This window comes from Bufo bufo, chromosome 3 (genome assembly GCF_905171765.1).
Source record: "Bufo bufo chromosome 3, aBufBuf1.1, whole genome shotgun sequence".
Taxonomy (NCBI): Eukaryota; Metazoa; Chordata; class Amphibia; order Anura; family Bufonidae; genus Bufo; species Bufo bufo.
In genome coordinates this window covers 396,928,082-396,945,906 of record NC_053391.1, presented here as the reverse complement: position 1 = coordinate 396,945,906, position 17,825 = coordinate 396,928,082, and the positions used below count along the sequence as shown (strand labels likewise).

General features: G+C 45.7%; 1 protein-coding gene and 3 non-coding genes across 4 annotated transcripts; all 4 read left to right on the top strand.

Moving 5' to 3' along the window:
* Nucleotides 1-2,082: 2,082 nt before the first annotated feature.
* On the top strand, nucleotides 2,083-17,510 carry CCT6A (chaperonin containing TCP1 subunit 6A). The gene is made up of 14 exons (XM_040424811.1): nucleotides 2,083-2,335; nucleotides 4,877-4,940; nucleotides 5,943-6,077; nucleotides 6,397-6,570; nucleotides 7,418-7,521; nucleotides 8,294-8,404; nucleotides 9,293-9,452; nucleotides 10,051-10,133; nucleotides 10,216-10,312; nucleotides 10,402-10,549; nucleotides 14,373-14,506; nucleotides 15,012-15,114; nucleotides 17,023-17,095; nucleotides 17,226-17,510. Exons 1-14 carry the CDS (start codon nucleotides 2,199-2,201, stop codon nucleotides 17,296-17,298), a joined length of 1,596 nt encoding a protein of 531 aa, XP_040280745.1. The 5' UTR covers nucleotides 2,083-2,198; the 3' UTR covers nucleotides 17,299-17,510.
* On the top strand, nucleotides 8,101-8,219 carry LOC120996837. Its single transcript, XR_005777936.1, has one exon. It is a non-coding gene; the product is annotated as a small nucleolar RNA SNORA15 (small nucleolar RNA).
* On the top strand, nucleotides 9,490-9,623 carry LOC120996842. The gene has a single exon (XR_005777941.1). It is a non-coding gene; the product is annotated as a small nucleolar RNA SNORA22 (small nucleolar RNA).
* Nucleotides 16,222-16,354, top strand: LOC120996841. Its single transcript, XR_005777940.1, has one exon. It is a non-coding gene; the product is annotated as a small nucleolar RNA SNORA22 (small nucleolar RNA).
* Nucleotides 17,511-17,825: the final 315 nt, after the last annotated feature.

The following is a 17,825-nucleotide window of genomic DNA, read 5'->3' as shown; positions in this document are numbered from 1 at the left end:
TTCCTGAGCAGTCCCTCCCTCCCCACTGTGCGCGGCTGCCGCTGACCACCAATGAGAACAGAGTAGGAGGAGGAGGAGGAGGGGAGGGACTGTGGCCACTGCGCCACCAATGAATGCCTGAATACCAATGTGCCGGCCATATCCCGGCCCCTATGACTGCACGCTGTGATCCGCGCGATTAACCCCTCAGTTGAGGGGTTAATCGCGCGGATCACAGTGTCCTGTCAGAGGTCGGGTGCCGGGAATATTTGTCTGCATTGGTGGCATGGTATGTTAGTGAGCAGCATTATACTCAAATGCGCCGTGGCCTCCGGGCGCTCCTTCTTCCGTCTGTGCGGCTCATTGCTAATGCTTATAGCATTAGCAATGCGCCGCACAGACCTATGAGAAGAAGGAGCTCCCGGCGATCACGGCGCACGTGAGTATAATGCTGCTCACTAACATACCATCGCAACCAGGACTTCAGTAGCGTCCTGGCTGCCATGGTAACCGATCGGAGCCCCAGCATTACACTGCTGGGACTCCGATCGGAACTGCTCACTTCCACCAATGATGGGGGGCGGGGGCGGAGGAGGGGGACCCTGTGGCCACTGCCACCAATGATTAATACTGGGGAGGGAGGAGGGGTGGGTTTGTTACCAGAGGGGGCTGATCAGGGGGGGGGGGGGGGGGGGGGGGCTGGGCTGGGCTGATCAGAGGCTGGAGGGGCTGATCAGAGGCTGGGGGGCACATGATAGGCTGGCTGCCATGGTCAGGTATCACTAGTCTAATATATTGCATATCGCACATGCTTAAAATTATATCGCAATATAGATTTTATGACGCGGCTCCGCCTGGCTCCTAACTTTTTTAGCTGGCTCCTAGATTCCAAGGAAATTTGTCAAGCCCTGTACTAGCCTGCCCTGGTTCTGTTTGGAGTAATTTTGACTGGAGAACTGTGCATTTGGGAGGGGGGGGGGGGGGGGGGGGGGGGAGAGGGGGCCAGTTACTGGTAGGTTGGTTGATTAAACTGGATCGGATCCATCCCAGGACTGGCCCGCCCTGGTTCTGTTTGGACTGGAGAAATGTGCATTTTGAGGGGGGATGGGGAAGGGGAGATGTGCTGCTGCCAAGTGACGTTAAAGTCAGCAAGTGTCATGTGGGGGGGGGGGGGGCCTTATTGTTTTCTGCCCCAGGGCCCCATTTCACCTAGAACCGGCCCTGGATGAGGGCAGAGGCTGCAGCCCCTCCAAGCAGCAGGGGGTACTTGTGAAGCCAGAATAACCCTTTAGCTTTCAAGAGCAGAATGTGAAATAGAAGCTGCGCGGTGATTGGTTGTGACAGACAGCCGGGGCGTTTTCTTTTAGACAGTTTTCATGTCTTTTTTTTTAGGGATCAGTGAAGTTCAGTTTTTGAAGTTCGGGTATATGGTGAATTGGTTATGGATTCTGTTACCATGGACCATAACGCAATTCAAGGCCAGAATGCATAACATGCCTTTAGAGGCATTCTGTCCTAATGGAAGTCTACGGCCAGCGTAACGGATCCGTCCGGTTTCCGTTATACTGGAGAGGACTCCTGCATAACGGAAACCGGACAGATCCATCATGCTGGCCATAGACTTCCATTAAAGGGATTCCGTCCGTAAATTGAGTTATAGTCCTTGGTAACTAAATCTATAACGCAATTCTCCATATACCCGAACTTCACTCATCTGTAACAGACATGATCTGCCGAATGTTAGCGGAGGTCTGCAGTCGTCATCTTTACTTCTGAGCTAACTAAACTATAGTCTTCACACCTGGAAGATTGTTTGTTAAATTCAGTCCTATTCACGTGAATAGGGTTGTTATGGCGGGAAGCACATGGATTTCTGTCACAGAAATGTACTGCCACTTGTTCAGAAGCATGTCTGCTCCAGGTCTATGACTGACAATAGCCGCACACGTTCAGCTGCGCAGCAGCCTCCCGCCTGGTAAAACGTAACGGCCACTTCCTCTCAGCGGTTATGACGTTCCTTTTAGATCTCGCGAGATTAGAACACGTCCTCTAATCACAGAGCAGCGCCTCTTGCCGCAGCCAATCAGATAGAACGCTGGGCGGGGATTTGTGGGCGAGCGTGCTAGATTGTTCTGGAAGAGCCGGCCCCAGTCTCTTGCGATCGGGACGTGCGGCGGACGGTTCTTCTCTGACTCTCCCGAGCCTCCTGCCCCACCACAATGTCTGCCGTGAAGGCCCTGAACCCGAAAGCCGAGGTAGCCCGGGCCCATGCGGCTCTGGCCGTTAATATCAGCGCCGCCCGCGGGCTCCAGGATGTGCTGCGGACCAACCTCGGGCCTAAGGGGACCATGAAGATGTAAGATTGCGGCTCGAGTTTTCTGTCACGTGCCTTTTATTCCAGGTTGCGGCTCGCGTATCATGTCCGTATTTTCACATAGGGGTTACTACTTTGTATTGCAGTACATTGATCTCCTCACTCTTGTTCCCTTCTCTGACTCCTCCTCCTTCTGGTAGATGCATGAGATCTTCTGTCTGGGTGACCTCATGGAATCCCATAGGGAAACATTAGATATGCGCTCTGGGGCTGTGCCTTGGCTTTTCGTAGCACTATTGGGCCACTTTCACACTTGGGGGGGCAGAGTGATCCGGTAAAACATATGCTCTTTCACACTTGCGTTGTTGGGATCTGGCGTGCACTTCCGTTGCCAGAGGTGCCCGTCGGATCCGTAACACCACAAGTGAACTGAAAGCATTTGAAGACTGTTCAGTCTTCAAAATGCGTTCAGTGTTACTATGGCAGCCAGGATGCTATTAAAGTCCTGGTTGCCAGGGGAGTGGGGGAGCAGTGTGGTTGCCGCCCGGGTTGGCGTCGGGGCGCCCCATGCGCATGGATCGCGTGATCCATGTGATCGCTTGGGGTGCCCCGCGGGTGGTGGGTGTGCTGCTCCCCTCTACACTTTACCATGGCAGACAGGACTTTAGCGTCCTGGCAGCCATGGTAACCATTCAGAAAAAGCTAAATGTCGGCGCCGGCAATGCGCCGAAACGACGTTTAGCTTAAGTCCGGATTAATGCCTTTTAATGGGCATTAATTCCGGATCCGACCTTGCGGCAAGTGTTCAGGATTTTTGGCCGGAGCAAAAAGCGCATCATGCTGCCGTATTTTCTCCGGCCAAAAAACGTTCCGGTCCTGAACTGAAGACATCCTGATGCATCCTGAACGGATTTCTCTCCATTCAGAATGCATTAGGATAATCCTGATCAGGATTCTTCCGGCATAGAGCCCCGACGACGGAACTCTATGCCGGAACACAACAACGCAAGTGTGAAAGAGCCCTAAGACTGATCAGGATCCTTATCAGTCTTAGGCCTCTTTCACACTTGCGTTGTCCGGATCCGGCGTGTACTCCACTTGCCGGAATTACACTCCGGATCCGGAAAAACGCAAGTGTACTGAAAGCATTTGAAGACGGAACCGTCTTCCAAATGCGTTCAGTGTTACTATGGCACCCAGGACGCTATTAAAGTCCTGGTTGCCATAGTAGTAGTGGGGAGCGGGGGAGCAGTATACTTACAGTCCGTGCGGCTCCCCGGGCGCTCCAGAATGACGTCAGAGCGCCCCATGCGCATGGATGACGTGTCCATGTGATCACATGATCCATGAGCTTGGGGCGCCCTGACGTCACTCTGGAGCGCCCGGGGAGCCGCACGGACGGTAAGTATGCTGCTCCCCCGCTCCCCGCTACACTTTACCATGGCTGCCAGGACTTTAGCGTCTTGGTAGCCATGGTAACCACTCTGAAAAAGCTAAATGTCGGATGCGGCAATGCGCCGAAACGACGTTTAGCTTAAGGCCGGATCCGGATCAATGCCTTTTAATGGGCATTAATTCCGGATCCGGCCTTGCGGCAAGTGTTCCGGATTTTTGGCCGGAGCAAAAAGCGCAGCATGCTGCGGTATTTTCTCCGGCCAAAAAACGTTCCGTTCCGGAACTGAAGACATCCTGATGCATCCTGAACGGATTTCTCTCCATTCAGAATGCATTAGGATAATCCTGATCAGGATTCTTCCGGCATAGAGCCCCGACGACGGAACTCTATGCCGGAAGACAACAACGCAGGTGTGAAAGAGCCCTTACAAATGCCTGATCAGTCAGAAAAATGTATTGAGATCCGGCGTTCAGGCAAGTCTTCAGTTATTTTGGCCGGAGATAAAACCGTAGCATGCTGTGGTTTTATCTTTGTTTTGATCAGTCAAAATGACTGAACTGAAGACATCCTGATGCATCCTGAATGGATTGCTCTCCATTCAGAATGCATGGGGATAAAACTGATCAGTTCTTTTCCAATATAGAGCCCCTAGGACGGAACTCAGTGCCGGAAAAGAATACCGTAAGTGTGAAAGTACCCAAGTTGATCTTTAAGTGTAACTGATTTGATGAAATCATGACAATGCTAGCATGTTGCTACAGCAGCATTATGCATAAAGCAATCTTTAGTTTCTTCACATACCACTGTTTTTGTTGAGTTTTTCCCTTAGTTATTGCTGTTTAAATATTTACAATGAGGACCTTCTCAAGATGGCTCCTTCTCCCCTGTGCTGCTGAGGGAACATGGCGTGCGCTGACAGCAGCGTGCTCCGTGTTCTCTGATACTGGGCTGTGCAGCCTAGTATCTATAAAAGGCAAATCCCGATACCAGGACAAAAGTATCAATATTTTGATACCTGCAACAACTCTAGTAAGACCACAGCCTTCAGCATGCCACCATTACCAGACATGATGACACATGAAGTCAGTGTATATACGAGGAGTAGTTATCCTTAACATCAAACCCTTTTCATGGGGTAGAACTAGTTTTGTGTGAAATGGTCACCTGCTATGGTTTCTTTTGAACAGGTTGGTCTCTGGATCTGGGGATATCAAGCTTACCAAGGACGGCAATGTCCTCCTCCATGAAATGGTATGTATAAAGATTATTATTTTTTGTCTGGTATCGCACGCGCAGGTTTTCTGGCAACTTTCTTGAATCCACTACAGAGTGCCTAAAAAAAAAAAAGTATCAGTCTTTATGGAACCACTGAATGGCTTTGGATGAAAACGGTGTGTGATTCTAGCCTTAGGGCTTATTCACACATCAGTGTTCTCCGTGGACAGCACACAGATCCGTTGTATGGGGAAGATTTATCATGGAACAGTGTTTTACGCCGGTCTATCATCTCCCCTGCGCTCCCGGAAGATGTGCCTAATTTATGGCAAGGCTCAGGCCTCACCATAGAGGCCCCTTTACACTGCATCAGGCAGATCATTGCCAACAAGCGTTTGTAGGTGTAACGGTGCCACCGATAGGATAGTACCTGTGATCACCTAAATCATTGTTTGCTGCATTAGATCATGCTGTCTAAATGCTCTCTGCTGCCTGCAAACAATGTTTCTGTATGGGGACGAGTGATGGCACTAGTGATCTCTCCTCCCCGTACTGTGAAGGTGATGAGCAGGCGATTCCCGGGTAGAAACGTTTCCTTCCAACAATCTTCTCTATTGAGCACTGTAAAGGGGCCTTTATGTGCGCATTTCTGGCAGTCCGTGCACTCAAACAGAAATCTGTGGCAGCGCAGAGTGACTTTTACACCAGAAAAGTGGGTGGGGGGGGGGAGAATGATACATTCAAGCACTCTAGTTTTTTAATGGACTGTTCGTCTGTTACTTTGGCATGTTCTGGCCACAAGACTGACCATTCTCTTCAGTGTGGTCTGTAAAACCACAGCCTGCAGATGGGTGTCACCTGAGTGGAGGGTTCATTTTTTTAAGTTGGTAGAAATTGAAAAAATTGCCATTTATGTGGTTGCAAAAATGGATCATCCGCAATGATAAAACAGCCTGAACTCGGACCTTTGCGAATGGAAAGCAGACACAGAATAAGCTCCTACAGAAATTCAGTTTTTGTCAAATTTTTTTTTCATAGCAAATTCAGCATCCAACAGCCTCCTTGATTGCAAAAGTAGCCACCGCCCAAGATGACATTACCGGGGATGGAACAACCTCCAATGTTTTGATCATCGGGGAGCTGCTAAAGCAAGCTGATCTCTACATATCTGAGGTAAACCAGGAGCTGGACAGTGTATAGAGGAGGAGGTGGAAGGATATCTGAGGTAAACCAGGAGCTGGAAGGATAAGCCCTGCTGACTGCAGGATATGATCAGGGAGTGCACCGAGCTTGGAGTTATAATTGCATATTAATTGTCAATGCTTGGTCAGACACTGATGGAAACATTGTACCAGGATGGTTCTATAGATTTCAACCTATATGAAGTTGCTGGTCCTAGGCTTTCAGTAGTATAGGTCACAAAATGCATTTATCCAGTTCTATGTGTTAATCGCGTTGCTTCTCCCCTTTGAGCTGTGGGTTTTGTTTTTAGGGCCTTCACCCAAGAATTGTCACTGAAGGATTTGAAGCTGCAAAAGAAAAGGCACTTAAAGTCTTGGATGAGATTAAGGTATCTAAAGAAATGGACAGAGAGACCCTTATTAACGTGGCCAGGACTTCACTCCGCACCAAAGTACACGCTGAGCTGGCTGATGTCTTAACAGAGGTAGATATTGTCTGATTCTTTTCATGCGGGTATAATATAATTGTAGCTGCCGATATGATCTAAATAGGCGCATTTTTTTGTTAAAGGGGTTTTCTGAGTGTTATACTGATGACCTCAGGGTAGGTCATCAGTAGTGTTGAGCAAAGCGAGCTTCGAATGCTTCATCTGAAGTCACTTCGTTCAAAATTTCGGAATAATACTGTACAGAGATCTGTCTCTGTACAATATTAGAATGTATGGGCTCTGATGAGCCGAAGTAAGTTATTTACGAAGTTGCGCTTGACTTCGTTGGATTACTTTGGTAGTTGAGTTTTAAAGTGGAAAACCAAACTCAGCGCTCCGTTCTAAGGTACGAGTCGGAACCAAAACAGATTTAAGTTTTAATGTGGTTTTCCACTTTAAAAATCAATTGCTGAAGTTATCCAACGAAGTCACGCGCGACTTCGTGAATAACTTACTTGGGCTCATCAGAGCCCATACAGTCTAATATTGTATAGAGACAGATCTCTGTACAGTAGATTCGCTCAACACTAGTCATCAGTATCTGATCAGTAAGGGTCTGAAACCAGGGACCCTTGCCATTGAGCTGTTTGAGGAGGCTAAGTGCCACAGTTTCCTTGCAGCTTAACAAGCACAGTGCTGTTCGTTAGATGGCGGCTGTGCTTGGTATCACTGGCTTTCAGTAATCTGTCACTCGAGCACGCTGGTCTCTTTAAGCAGCTGAGTCAGTCTGACCCCCCCCCCCCCCCCCCCAATCAGATATTTATGACCTATCCTGAGGATAAAACACTTGGAAGAACCCATTAAGTACTTGATCTAAACCTCATTGACTGCATTGTGCTTACAGGCTGTTGTGGACTCTGTTTTGGCCATAAGGCAACCCAATGAACCAATTGACTTGTACATGGTGGAAATTATGGAGATGAAGCATAAAACGGACAGTGACACTAAGTAAGTAGTAGTCATTTGGTATGTTATAGATTATACATAGACTACCTGTTGAAAGATTCATACTTGCCTGCTGGCTCCAGAAGATGGACAAACAGGAGCCAGTGCGCAGGAGTGGCAGGGAGCAACCATGTATGAATCTTTCAATAGGTGATGCAGGCTATGGAGCATTAGGGGAAAAAAACCTGTAATTCCCAGATAATCTCTTTAAAAGGGTTATCCGGGAATTTATATTGATGACCTATCCTCTGGATAGGTCTTCAATATCGATCAGCGGGATCCGGGACCCCACCAATCGAGTATTGGAAGAGGCTGGAGCTCTGAGCACCGCGACTTCTTGGGCCATTTGACCTCACCGTACATGAGTCACATGGCTTAGTTGCTGCTCAGCCCCATTGACTTGAATGGGGCTGAACTGCAATACCAAGCCTAGCTGCTATACACTGTACAGCACAGCGCTTGAAATCCACAGGAGACGGCTGCGCCCACCAGAGACAGCTGATAAGTCATCATTATCACTTCCTGGATAACCCCTTTAACTTGTATAGATGCTCTTAGAAAAAGCCAGTCTGAAAAACGGCTGCATGGATGAATTCTGCATTACCTTGTGGTAGATTTTGCAGTCAGACACCATGCTAAAGTAAAAGACATGCGTGCTTTGATAGTTGACGTTCCATTGTTGGCAGCGTACTAGCACAATTGTGGACACTCGTAGTAATACAGTATCGGTAATACATTGCAATTCCTGTTAGCTGAATGGTTGCATTTCTTCTAGGTTAATACGAGGGCTTGTACTTGATCATGGGGCTCGTCATCCAGACATGAAGAAGAGAGTGGAAGATGCGTTTATTCTCACTTGCAATGTGTCCTTGGAGTATGAGAAAACGTAAGTATGTGTTGGTTTGTATTCTACATGAGGACCTATTGGGTATAAGAAGACATTATATAAAAATGGGAAATAAATTCCTATTTGCATGCCTCTGCTCACTTTCATTTTTTGCTATTTAGGATAGCCTTGCGATGTGCTTTTACATTGCCTCAAATGCATCCTTATAGTCCCTTTTAAAGGGGTTGTCTGGTCTCTCATAATAGTGACCTATCCCTAGGATTGGTCATCAATATCAGATTGGCACGGGTCTAACTCCTGGAACTCCCATGGATTAGCTGTTTAAAGACACCATGATGGTGGTGTGAGCCCTGCTTTCTGTCGACATTGCAGTGGCGAGCAGTGTAATTACAGCAGCTCGGTTGTATACAAGTGCTGCAGTGAGGACAGCGAGCAGGTAAACACTGAAGTGAACGCAGCGTTCGCACCAGCGCCATGGTGTCTTCCAACAGCTGATCGGTGGAGGTGCTGCCAATCTGATATTGATGACTTATCCTGAGGTCAGGTCATCAATATGAGAAATCCCATAACCCTGTTAAGATTGCTGGACCCTAGCATACCAGATCCATCTCCCGTTGTTTGATAGAGAGGATAAGAGACTGAATGTGAGAAAAAAAAGTATATAAATAGTGTCGGGATTGTTGATGCCTACAACATTCAGCACGTCCATGGCCGCAAGGCCTCCTGCATCTGCGCATGTCCTGAACGTTCTCTGCACCTACGCAGAAGACACAGCCAGACAGGCTTGGGACTGGTCGCTGCCTCTTTTTATTTTTATATTATAGAGCAATTGGATATTCTAGAAGAGTCTCTGGGGGCCTCTTTATTGTATCCTCATATTTATGTTTTTGTTAAATTTTTGTGTATTTCTCCACCCTCCACACACAGTGAAGTCAATTCTGGATTTTTCTACAAAAGCGCAGAGGAGCGAGAAAAACTAGTCAAAGCCGAGAGAAAATTTATAGAGGAGAGGGTAAATAAAATCGTAGCCCTGAAGCATAAAGTGTGCGGAGATTCTGGCAAAGGTTTCATAGTGCTAAACCAGAAGGTGAGATTTGGCCAACCTTTTCTCTGTACCCCATAAGCTGCACAAAGAACACCCAAGTGTGATTTGTAGCACCCTTGGCATTTATCTTGTGCTAGAGTGATGCTGTTCTTTTTCCTCTGCGTCTGGTGAAAACTTGATTTGCCGGGATGTATTCAGATGAACAGTACATGCTGACAGAAGTGCTTGGAGTAATACTGTTTGACTTCTCAGTGATCCACTGAGGAAAGATTGCTTCGTAAGCGGCCAGTTTGTTCTGCATTTGTGCGGGTGCTCTGACAAAGTAAAACTGCCTAAGAAGGAGTTTGTCTAGGCGTTGGGTGTGGAGATGTTTCAACTGTACACTGCCTGGCCCGCTTGCTGAGACAACTATTCACTGCCCAACGAGTCTTGTGCACTGGGCCTGTTAATAAGGCTTTATGCACACGACTGTATTTTACATCTGTGTCCTTCTTCTTTTTTTTCATTTTTTTTTTTTTCACGATTGCACACTCATTCGTTTCTATGGGCCCTCAACGGAAGTGGTCTGTGTGCTGTCCGCACCCATGTTTGGATATTTGGCTTTCTGTTCACTTACAAGCAGTCTTCTTGCACCTTTTAGGGAATCGACCCATTCTCATTGGATGCTCTTGCTAAAGAAGGGATTGTAGCTCTCCGTAGAGCGAAGAGAAGAAACATGGAAAGGTGAGTGGAGTCCTCCACTGCTGTCAGTTATGTCTTCTATGTACATGTTACAACTGGAGCTTAAGTGCTGCCCTTTTCCTAGGCTTACCCTGGCCTGTGGTGGCACTGCAATGAACTCTGTGGATGATCTCACCCCTGATTGCTTGGGTCATGCTGGTCTTGTTTATGAGTACACCTTGGTAAGTATTTCAGCCCCCAATACATCCTGGAAGATCTGCGTTCATTCATGTGTCTATACTCTGTAATGTTTATCGACTTTATTTTTCAGGGTGAAGAGAAGTTTACATTCATAGAACAATGTGAAAATCCACGTTCTGTCACCCTGCTGGTCAAGGGGCCAAATAAACACACTCTAACCCAAATTAAAGATGCCATTAGGGATGGCCTGAGGGCAGTTAAAAATGCCATAGAGGACGGTGAGTTGAAGTTATAAATTAAAAGTTTTCCATTACGCCCCATGACGGCAGTTGAGAGATCTTCCCCCTTTCGGACAGGAAACAGGAACTTCCCAGATCTTTAAGAGTCCTCTGTATTCCACTGCTCAGTTTCTTCCTGTTTCCTGTCCGTAGGACAGGAGGATGGTACTTTCCAAGGTATAAACAAGTAGTAGCAGGCACACTTGCATATGGAGTACGTATTTAATATCTAAAATCAAACGACAATTGCACTTGTAAATACATAAAATTAGGGTAAAGGAATAAATGCTAGCAGCATATATGAACCAAGGTTGGTATCCACTGATAGCTGCTAGCATTTATTCCTTTACCTTAATTTTATGTATTTACAAGTGTAATTGTTTGATTTTAGACATTAAATACGTACTCCATATGTAAGTGTGCCTGCTACTACTTGTTCATTAATTTTAGACTGGGTGAGTCTTTAGCAGTTGCACCTATCCATCTATACTCTCGGTAGAGCAACCCAATACGTTTCCTTGTTTTATAGATCATCTTTCCCAGGTATATTAGGGGGCTGCAGGACCTCTAGGGTTATTGTCTAAAAACCTATGGGAGGTATATGTCGGTGTAAGTCTCTACTAGGAGCTGCCATAAAACCCAGTCTGTTCTCTTCACGTAAGCCATGGGGGGATCCCTGGTGGCATCTCGTACGCTTTGTTCTGCGGCCGGCGAAGTTCGGTGGGGTGGGGGTGGAGTTGTCCTCTCCTCGTGCTATCTGCAGGCCTGTTCCGGGCGCACGCGCCAGAAGTGATGCGTGCGTTCCACCTGAACAAGAAGGGGAGGGGTTAAAACATGGCAGGCAGTGCGCGGCCTATTCAAGAGGGGGACACCGGCCAGCCAACATGGAGGGAGCAGCAGTACAGCAACAGATTTTGACCGGACAGCCAGATCTTTGCTCCATACCCCCTGAAAGCATACAAAATGCAAGAAGGGGAGATGCAACAGTGCACGGAGAGACAGGAGCTACACTCTGAATCTAGCATGGTACTCCTGGGGTTAAGAGGGGTTATCCCATCTCCTTTTTAGGAGATTATTTTTCACCTTTTGGTAATTCATTTTGGGCTATGTGTTAATGCAGGTTAAGGGACAGTCTCCTCAACTATTGAGTCTAACATCTTTAATTTTCCAACTGATGGAGGGGAAGATTCTATCCCCCTCAGCAGTACACCTAAAAGGCTCAGAACTGTCATGCGGACTTTCTGAGCAGGCACAAATTCGGCCAAGGGAACTGGTGTCTAAACCAGGAAGTCTTTCATCAGATAAAAGCTCTGTGGGGGATCCCCAACGCTAGACCTTTTTGCATCCAGAGAAAACAAGAAATGCCAAACAAAAATTTCTGTCAGATCAGTCCCTTGGGATAGATGCCCTGTCTGAACCTTGGGGCAGGAATCTGGTTTATGCTTTTCACCCTCTCGGCCTGTTACCCACAGTAATTCAGAAGATCAGGAGGGAGGAGGCAATGGTGTTCTTAATGGCCCCATTCTAGCCGAGGAGAGTATGGTTTGCCTGGTTAAGGAGGCTATTTCTTTCAGATCCCTGGATACTGCCAGAGAGGGAGGACTTGCTATATTAGGGGCCTCTTCGTCATCCAGGAGTGAAGAAGTTACACTTAAAGAGGCCCTTTCACTAGAATAAAACATCTAAACTAACTATACAGACATGTAGAGCGGCGCCCAGGGATCCCCCTGCACTTACTATTATCCCCGGGCGCCGCTCCGTTCTCCCGTTATAGCCTCCGGTATCTTCATGGTTAGGCTCCACCCAGGGGAACCTCCAGGCGTCTCATTCTCCCAGGCTGTAGCGCTGGCCAATCGCAGCGCTCAGCTCATAGCCTGAGAGGCTTTTTTTTCCTCTCAGGCTGAGCGCTGCGATTGGCCAGCGCTACAGCCTGGGAGAATGAGACGCCTGGAGGTTCCCCTGGGTAGAGCCTAACTATGAAGATACCGGAGGCTATAACGGGAGAACGGAGCGGCGCCCGGGGATAATAGTAAGTGCAGGGGGATCCCTGGGCGCAGCTCTACACGTCTGTATAGTTAGTTTGTTTTATTCTAGTGAAAGGTCCTCTAACAGCCTGGATTTTGAGAGGCAATTCTTTAAGGCCAGGGGTCTATCAGAACAAGTGGTAGAAACTCTACTAGCTAGTAGAAAGGTTACCTCTAACCTTTTATTCAATTTGCAGGTTCAGGCATAGATCTGGGCTCACACAATATTCCATTAATTTTAAATTTTCTACAGAAGGGTCTCAACAAGAAATTAAAACCCAGCACTCCAAGTCCAGATTTCTGCCCTCGGCGTGCTATTTGACTGCAAGTTGGCTACCCATCCCTGGGTTAAAAGGTTACTTAAGGGGGGTCATCCATGTTATTACTTTCTGTTAAGGTCAAGGCAGCTCCCTGGGATCTTAATTTAGTACTGTCTGTTAACCAAAAGTCCATTTGAGCCCGTAGATTATATTTCCTTGAATATGTTTTCTTACAAAACTGCATTTCTGGTAGTGGTTACATCTGCTAGACGAGTTGGGGAGCTTTCCGCCTTATCTGCCTCTCCACCTTACACCTTTTGTACTAGACGATAGGATAGTGTTTAAATCAGATCCTGCTTTCCTACTAAAAGATCTCGGATTTTCATAGATCCCAGGAGATAGTTCTACCCTCTTTTTGTCAAAATCCTAAAAATGAAGGGGAGGAGACGTTTGATACTTTGTCAGGAGATGTCTCTGTAGATACTTAGTCAACGGGGAAATGCAGGAAAACCTCAACTTTTTGTTCAGTTTCAGGGTCCATATAGAGGGTTAAAAGTTACAAGCTGCACTTTAGCAAGATGGATCTTGAAGACAATAGGCTTAGCCTATTCTCTAGCAGGTCTCCAGGTTCCTATGGGATTGTCTGCCCATTCTATGAGGGCACTAGCTTCATCTTGGGCAGAGAACGGGTGCGCCACTATTGATCAAATTTGTAGAGCTGCAACTTGGAGCTCTCCGTCTGCGTTTTACAAACATTACAGATTGGACTTATTGTCCATTCAGGACCTGTCCTTTGGGAGAAAGGTGCTACTGGTGGTAGTCCCACCCTAAAATTATCTATCTAATCTCTCACAGGTGCTGTCATGGGGCGTAATGGAAATGCATTGATTACTCTTACCGGTAATACGTTTTCCAAGGAGCATATACAGGTGTTTTGGCGGTCCTAGGAATCTTGTCACAAACTGAGCAGTGGAATACAGAGGACCCTTTTAAATATCTGGGAAGTTCCTGTCTGAAAGGGGGAGGATCTCTCACAGGTGCTGTCATGGGCTCATGGAAAACATATTACCGGTAAGAGTAATCAATGTATTTGCCACACCAGAGTCATTGGGGGAAACAGAACCATGGGTATGGCTGCTGCTGCTAGTAGGTAGGAGCTATACCTATGCTTTTTTTTGGTCACCTAATGAACTCGGCGAGAGAAGGAAAAAAAATCATCGATTGCATTTGTTCTTGTTTTTTCCTTTGCAAGTCATTTTATCCTCTTATGTACCCAGTAATTGTTGCCATGTGATAATCTGACAACTATATGCTATATTAGCTAATGTGTTTATAGCAAATATCATGCATCACCTTTCTATACCTGCTGAAGGCTGTCTGTGACTTACACGTGTACAGAAATGCAAGAGACTACTTGGTTACATGACTAAAGTGTGACTAGCAAGGGCCAGACATTCCTGTAATTGTATGTGGTAAGAGATGCATGTGAAGCTGGAGGCTTCTAGATATTAATATAGTGTTCTCTCATCTTTTATTTAGGCTGTGTTATACCCGGAGCAGGAGCCGTAGAAGTAGCAATTGCTGATGCTCTTGTCAAACACAAGCCTAATGTGAAGGGCCGAGCCCAGCTTGGTGTGCAAGCATTTGCTGATGCTCTCCTCATCATTCCCAAGGTATTAAGAAGAGTGATTACTGCCAATTGTTAGGTTTTTGTATTACGTTTTTTAAAACCCGCAGGTTTATAAAGTCAAAAATGGACAATTTTTACATTTTGGTGCCACTGATTTGTGGAGACAGATCTGCAGCACTCTAGCTGTTGAACTACCACTCCCAGCATGCATACTTGCTCTGCTCTTAAAACTCTCATAGAAATAAATGGAGCATGCTGGTAATTGTAGTTTCACAACAGCTGGAGTGCCGCAGGTTGCCCACCCCTGGTAGTAGATATTCATATTGGGCCCAGTTAGGAGCAGAATTGTGTAGCAGTCGACGGTGTCATCGTTCCTCCACTGTTGTGCAGTGTCATGGTATTGATGACCTATCCTGGGGAAACGTTGGCAGTATCGTGACACTGCACAACCCCTTTAAAGTGGCCTGGTTTTGATAATGCACCTGCATTTGCCTCTCACTCTAGATACTGCATTGTTCTCAGGAGCTTACATCTTTGTGTTTTTTAAGGTTCTTGCACAGAACTCTGGATATGACGCTCAAGAAACATTAGTAAAACTTCAGACAGAATATGCAGAATCCAGGCAGCTCATTGGTGTTGACCTTAATACAGGTATCGTTTGCTTAAAGGACTCTTAACCTTTTATTGACTTTCATACTTTGTCTTTGACTCTGCAGTGCTACCTGTCCTTTGCTTACAGTGGCTCTTGGCAGGGTTGGGCACACTTAAAGGCTTATTTTTATTTTATTTTTTTCATGTGGTCTTCAGTTTTTAAAGTAATTTTTCTAAGGTTTATTTTGTATCACTTTGGTTTTTTTGGTTTGTTTTTTCACCTCCCTGGTGTTAGTCCTGTAGAGAGACCAGTGACTACAGCATGTTTGGGAGGAAAATAGGCCCCAGAGCCCTAAATGCTACCCCTACATACATCTAAGTTCTTCAGCTATGTGTAGGAACAGAGTAATGTGTGTTTTGAGTCATTTCAGGCCTTATGCACATGACCATATGGCTGTGTGCATCCGGCCCTTTCCTTAGTATTTCTTATAGAAATACCTGTTGTCCGCAAATCGGACAAGAATAGTATGTCTGCATTTTTTTGCAGTCCTGTAGAAATAAACAGGGCATTGTCCCAACCGCAAAAAATGCAGATCAGACATGAACCAAAAATATGGTGTAAAACATTTTGTGGGATTTTTACGCCATTTTGTGTGATATAAATGACAACTATTCTGTGGGTCACTACGATTTATGATGTAATTTTTATTTTATTTTTTATTTTTCTCAAACTGCAGGCTGTCAGCTTTTCCCCTTTAGACTGGCTGTGATCTCAAGGGGAGCACGGCTTTAACTCTTGCAGCAACTAGAGATAGGGGCCTGGTCTTGTTAGAAAGCAATCTAAGTTGAGACCGGAATAACAGCGTTCTCCCCTCTGCATCGGGAGATAGCTATTAGAAATGGGGTTGGAAGTTATTAGAGATGAGCGAATTTTATATTTTAAAATTTGTTCACGCTTCGTTTGGTAAAAGCAGAATTGTGTTATGGATTCCGTTACCACGGACCATAACGCAATTCTATGACTGCCTTTAGAGGCATTCAGTTGTTCATTCTGTCATAGAAGTCTATGGGCTGCAAAACGGATCCCTTCCTCTCCTGATCCTGAGTCTTCTCCTGCATAACTGAAACAGGACGGATCCGTTATGGAAATGTCGGTTTTCCATAATGTTGCACAGAGAACACCCAAGCGTGCCACGTGGCTCCCTTGGTTATAGTTCTGTGCTATATCATTCTGTTCTCTTTCCTCTGCGTTGGAAGAAGATGATGTTCTTCTGCACGTATTCAGGAGAACAGCACATTGAATGTTTTGTGACGTGTTAGCTTTTTGTTGTGCTTTATCCCACAAATTAAAAAAAGCATGCATTATTTTAACTACAATAACTATATAAATGCAAAAAGTTCTCTGCTAGAATTTTCACCGCATTTATCTTTACTCACCCATCTGCATCTCTAGTCTTAACTTTTTTGGGTGTTGGGGCAGTAGCTTGTCACACGTCAGTCAGCTCTTAACTTCTTCCCTGCATAGAAAATATTCCCTCTCACTCAGCACGAGAGTCCACTAATAAATGGCACTATTCCCACCCAATTTCGTTCTCTGCTGTCTAGAGAGATGTAGTGATCTATTTCTATGAATTTAGAAGTGGGGATGAATGAAAGATGTCAGCAGGGAAGCTACCAAGCATGTGTGGTTCACCACTAAATGTAGAAGGTAGATCAGAATTGTGGCTGCCGAGGAGGCAGGAAAATATCATGTACATTTTAAAGACTCTAGTTGCATGTATATTGCAGTAATTTGAGATTCCCTATTCATTGCATAGTAATACTCATCATGGAGAACCCCTGTACGTACTGAATGCTTGCTCTGTGGAGAGATCCATGTATTACTATAAAATAATCCCACAACCTAAAGTTATTCCTAACAAGTGTTAGTGTGTACAAGACTTGTCATTTCTTTCTTCTCTTCCAAAGGTGAACCAATGGTGTCGTCAGAAGCAGGAATCTGGGACAATTACAATGTTAAGAAGCAGCTTCTTCATTCCTGGTAGGTGTAGGCCACATGTAAACTGGTAGAACATGGTGGAGCTGCAATGCTCTCCTAAACTGGGGTATATATTCTGCGTGACATTTGGAGTTTGCCTTTTTACATTACTGACCCCCTTTCTTTCTTCTAGCACTGTTATTGCAAGCAATATCCTGTTGGTGGATGAGATAATGAGAGCAGGAATGTCCTCTTTGAAAGGATGAATAAAAAGCGGCTTTCTGCATTTCCTATGCTCCACTTGATTTGCTGATGGCTCCAGTGAATTCACGTCACTTAAAACTGCAAAACGATAGCACCTATTAATATTTGTTTGATTTAACGTTCAGAATTTATTTATTTCAGTTTTTTATGGCACTGAAGTGTACAAGCTGACCCTCCAGTCTTTGTACTCAATAAAAAAGAAGTCTAATCTTCATGACGTGTAGGCTTTAAACTCCTTGTCAGTTATTCTTTGTATGTATGGTAGAGATAGATAGATAGATAGATATATATATATATATATATATATATATATATATATATAAATTTTTTTGCAGTTTTAAATTGCAAGCTGCGATGTGCGGGTGCTGGGGGCTGGCAATAGCGGCGCAGTCAGTGTAGTATAGCCCCGCCGGTATACTAATATAAGATGTCATATTCAATTCCTAGTTATTAAACATGCCCCCTCACTCCTAATAGTACCTTACATCCTAAAAGCTTCTGTGGAATGCAGGCAGGGCGGGCGGCAGCG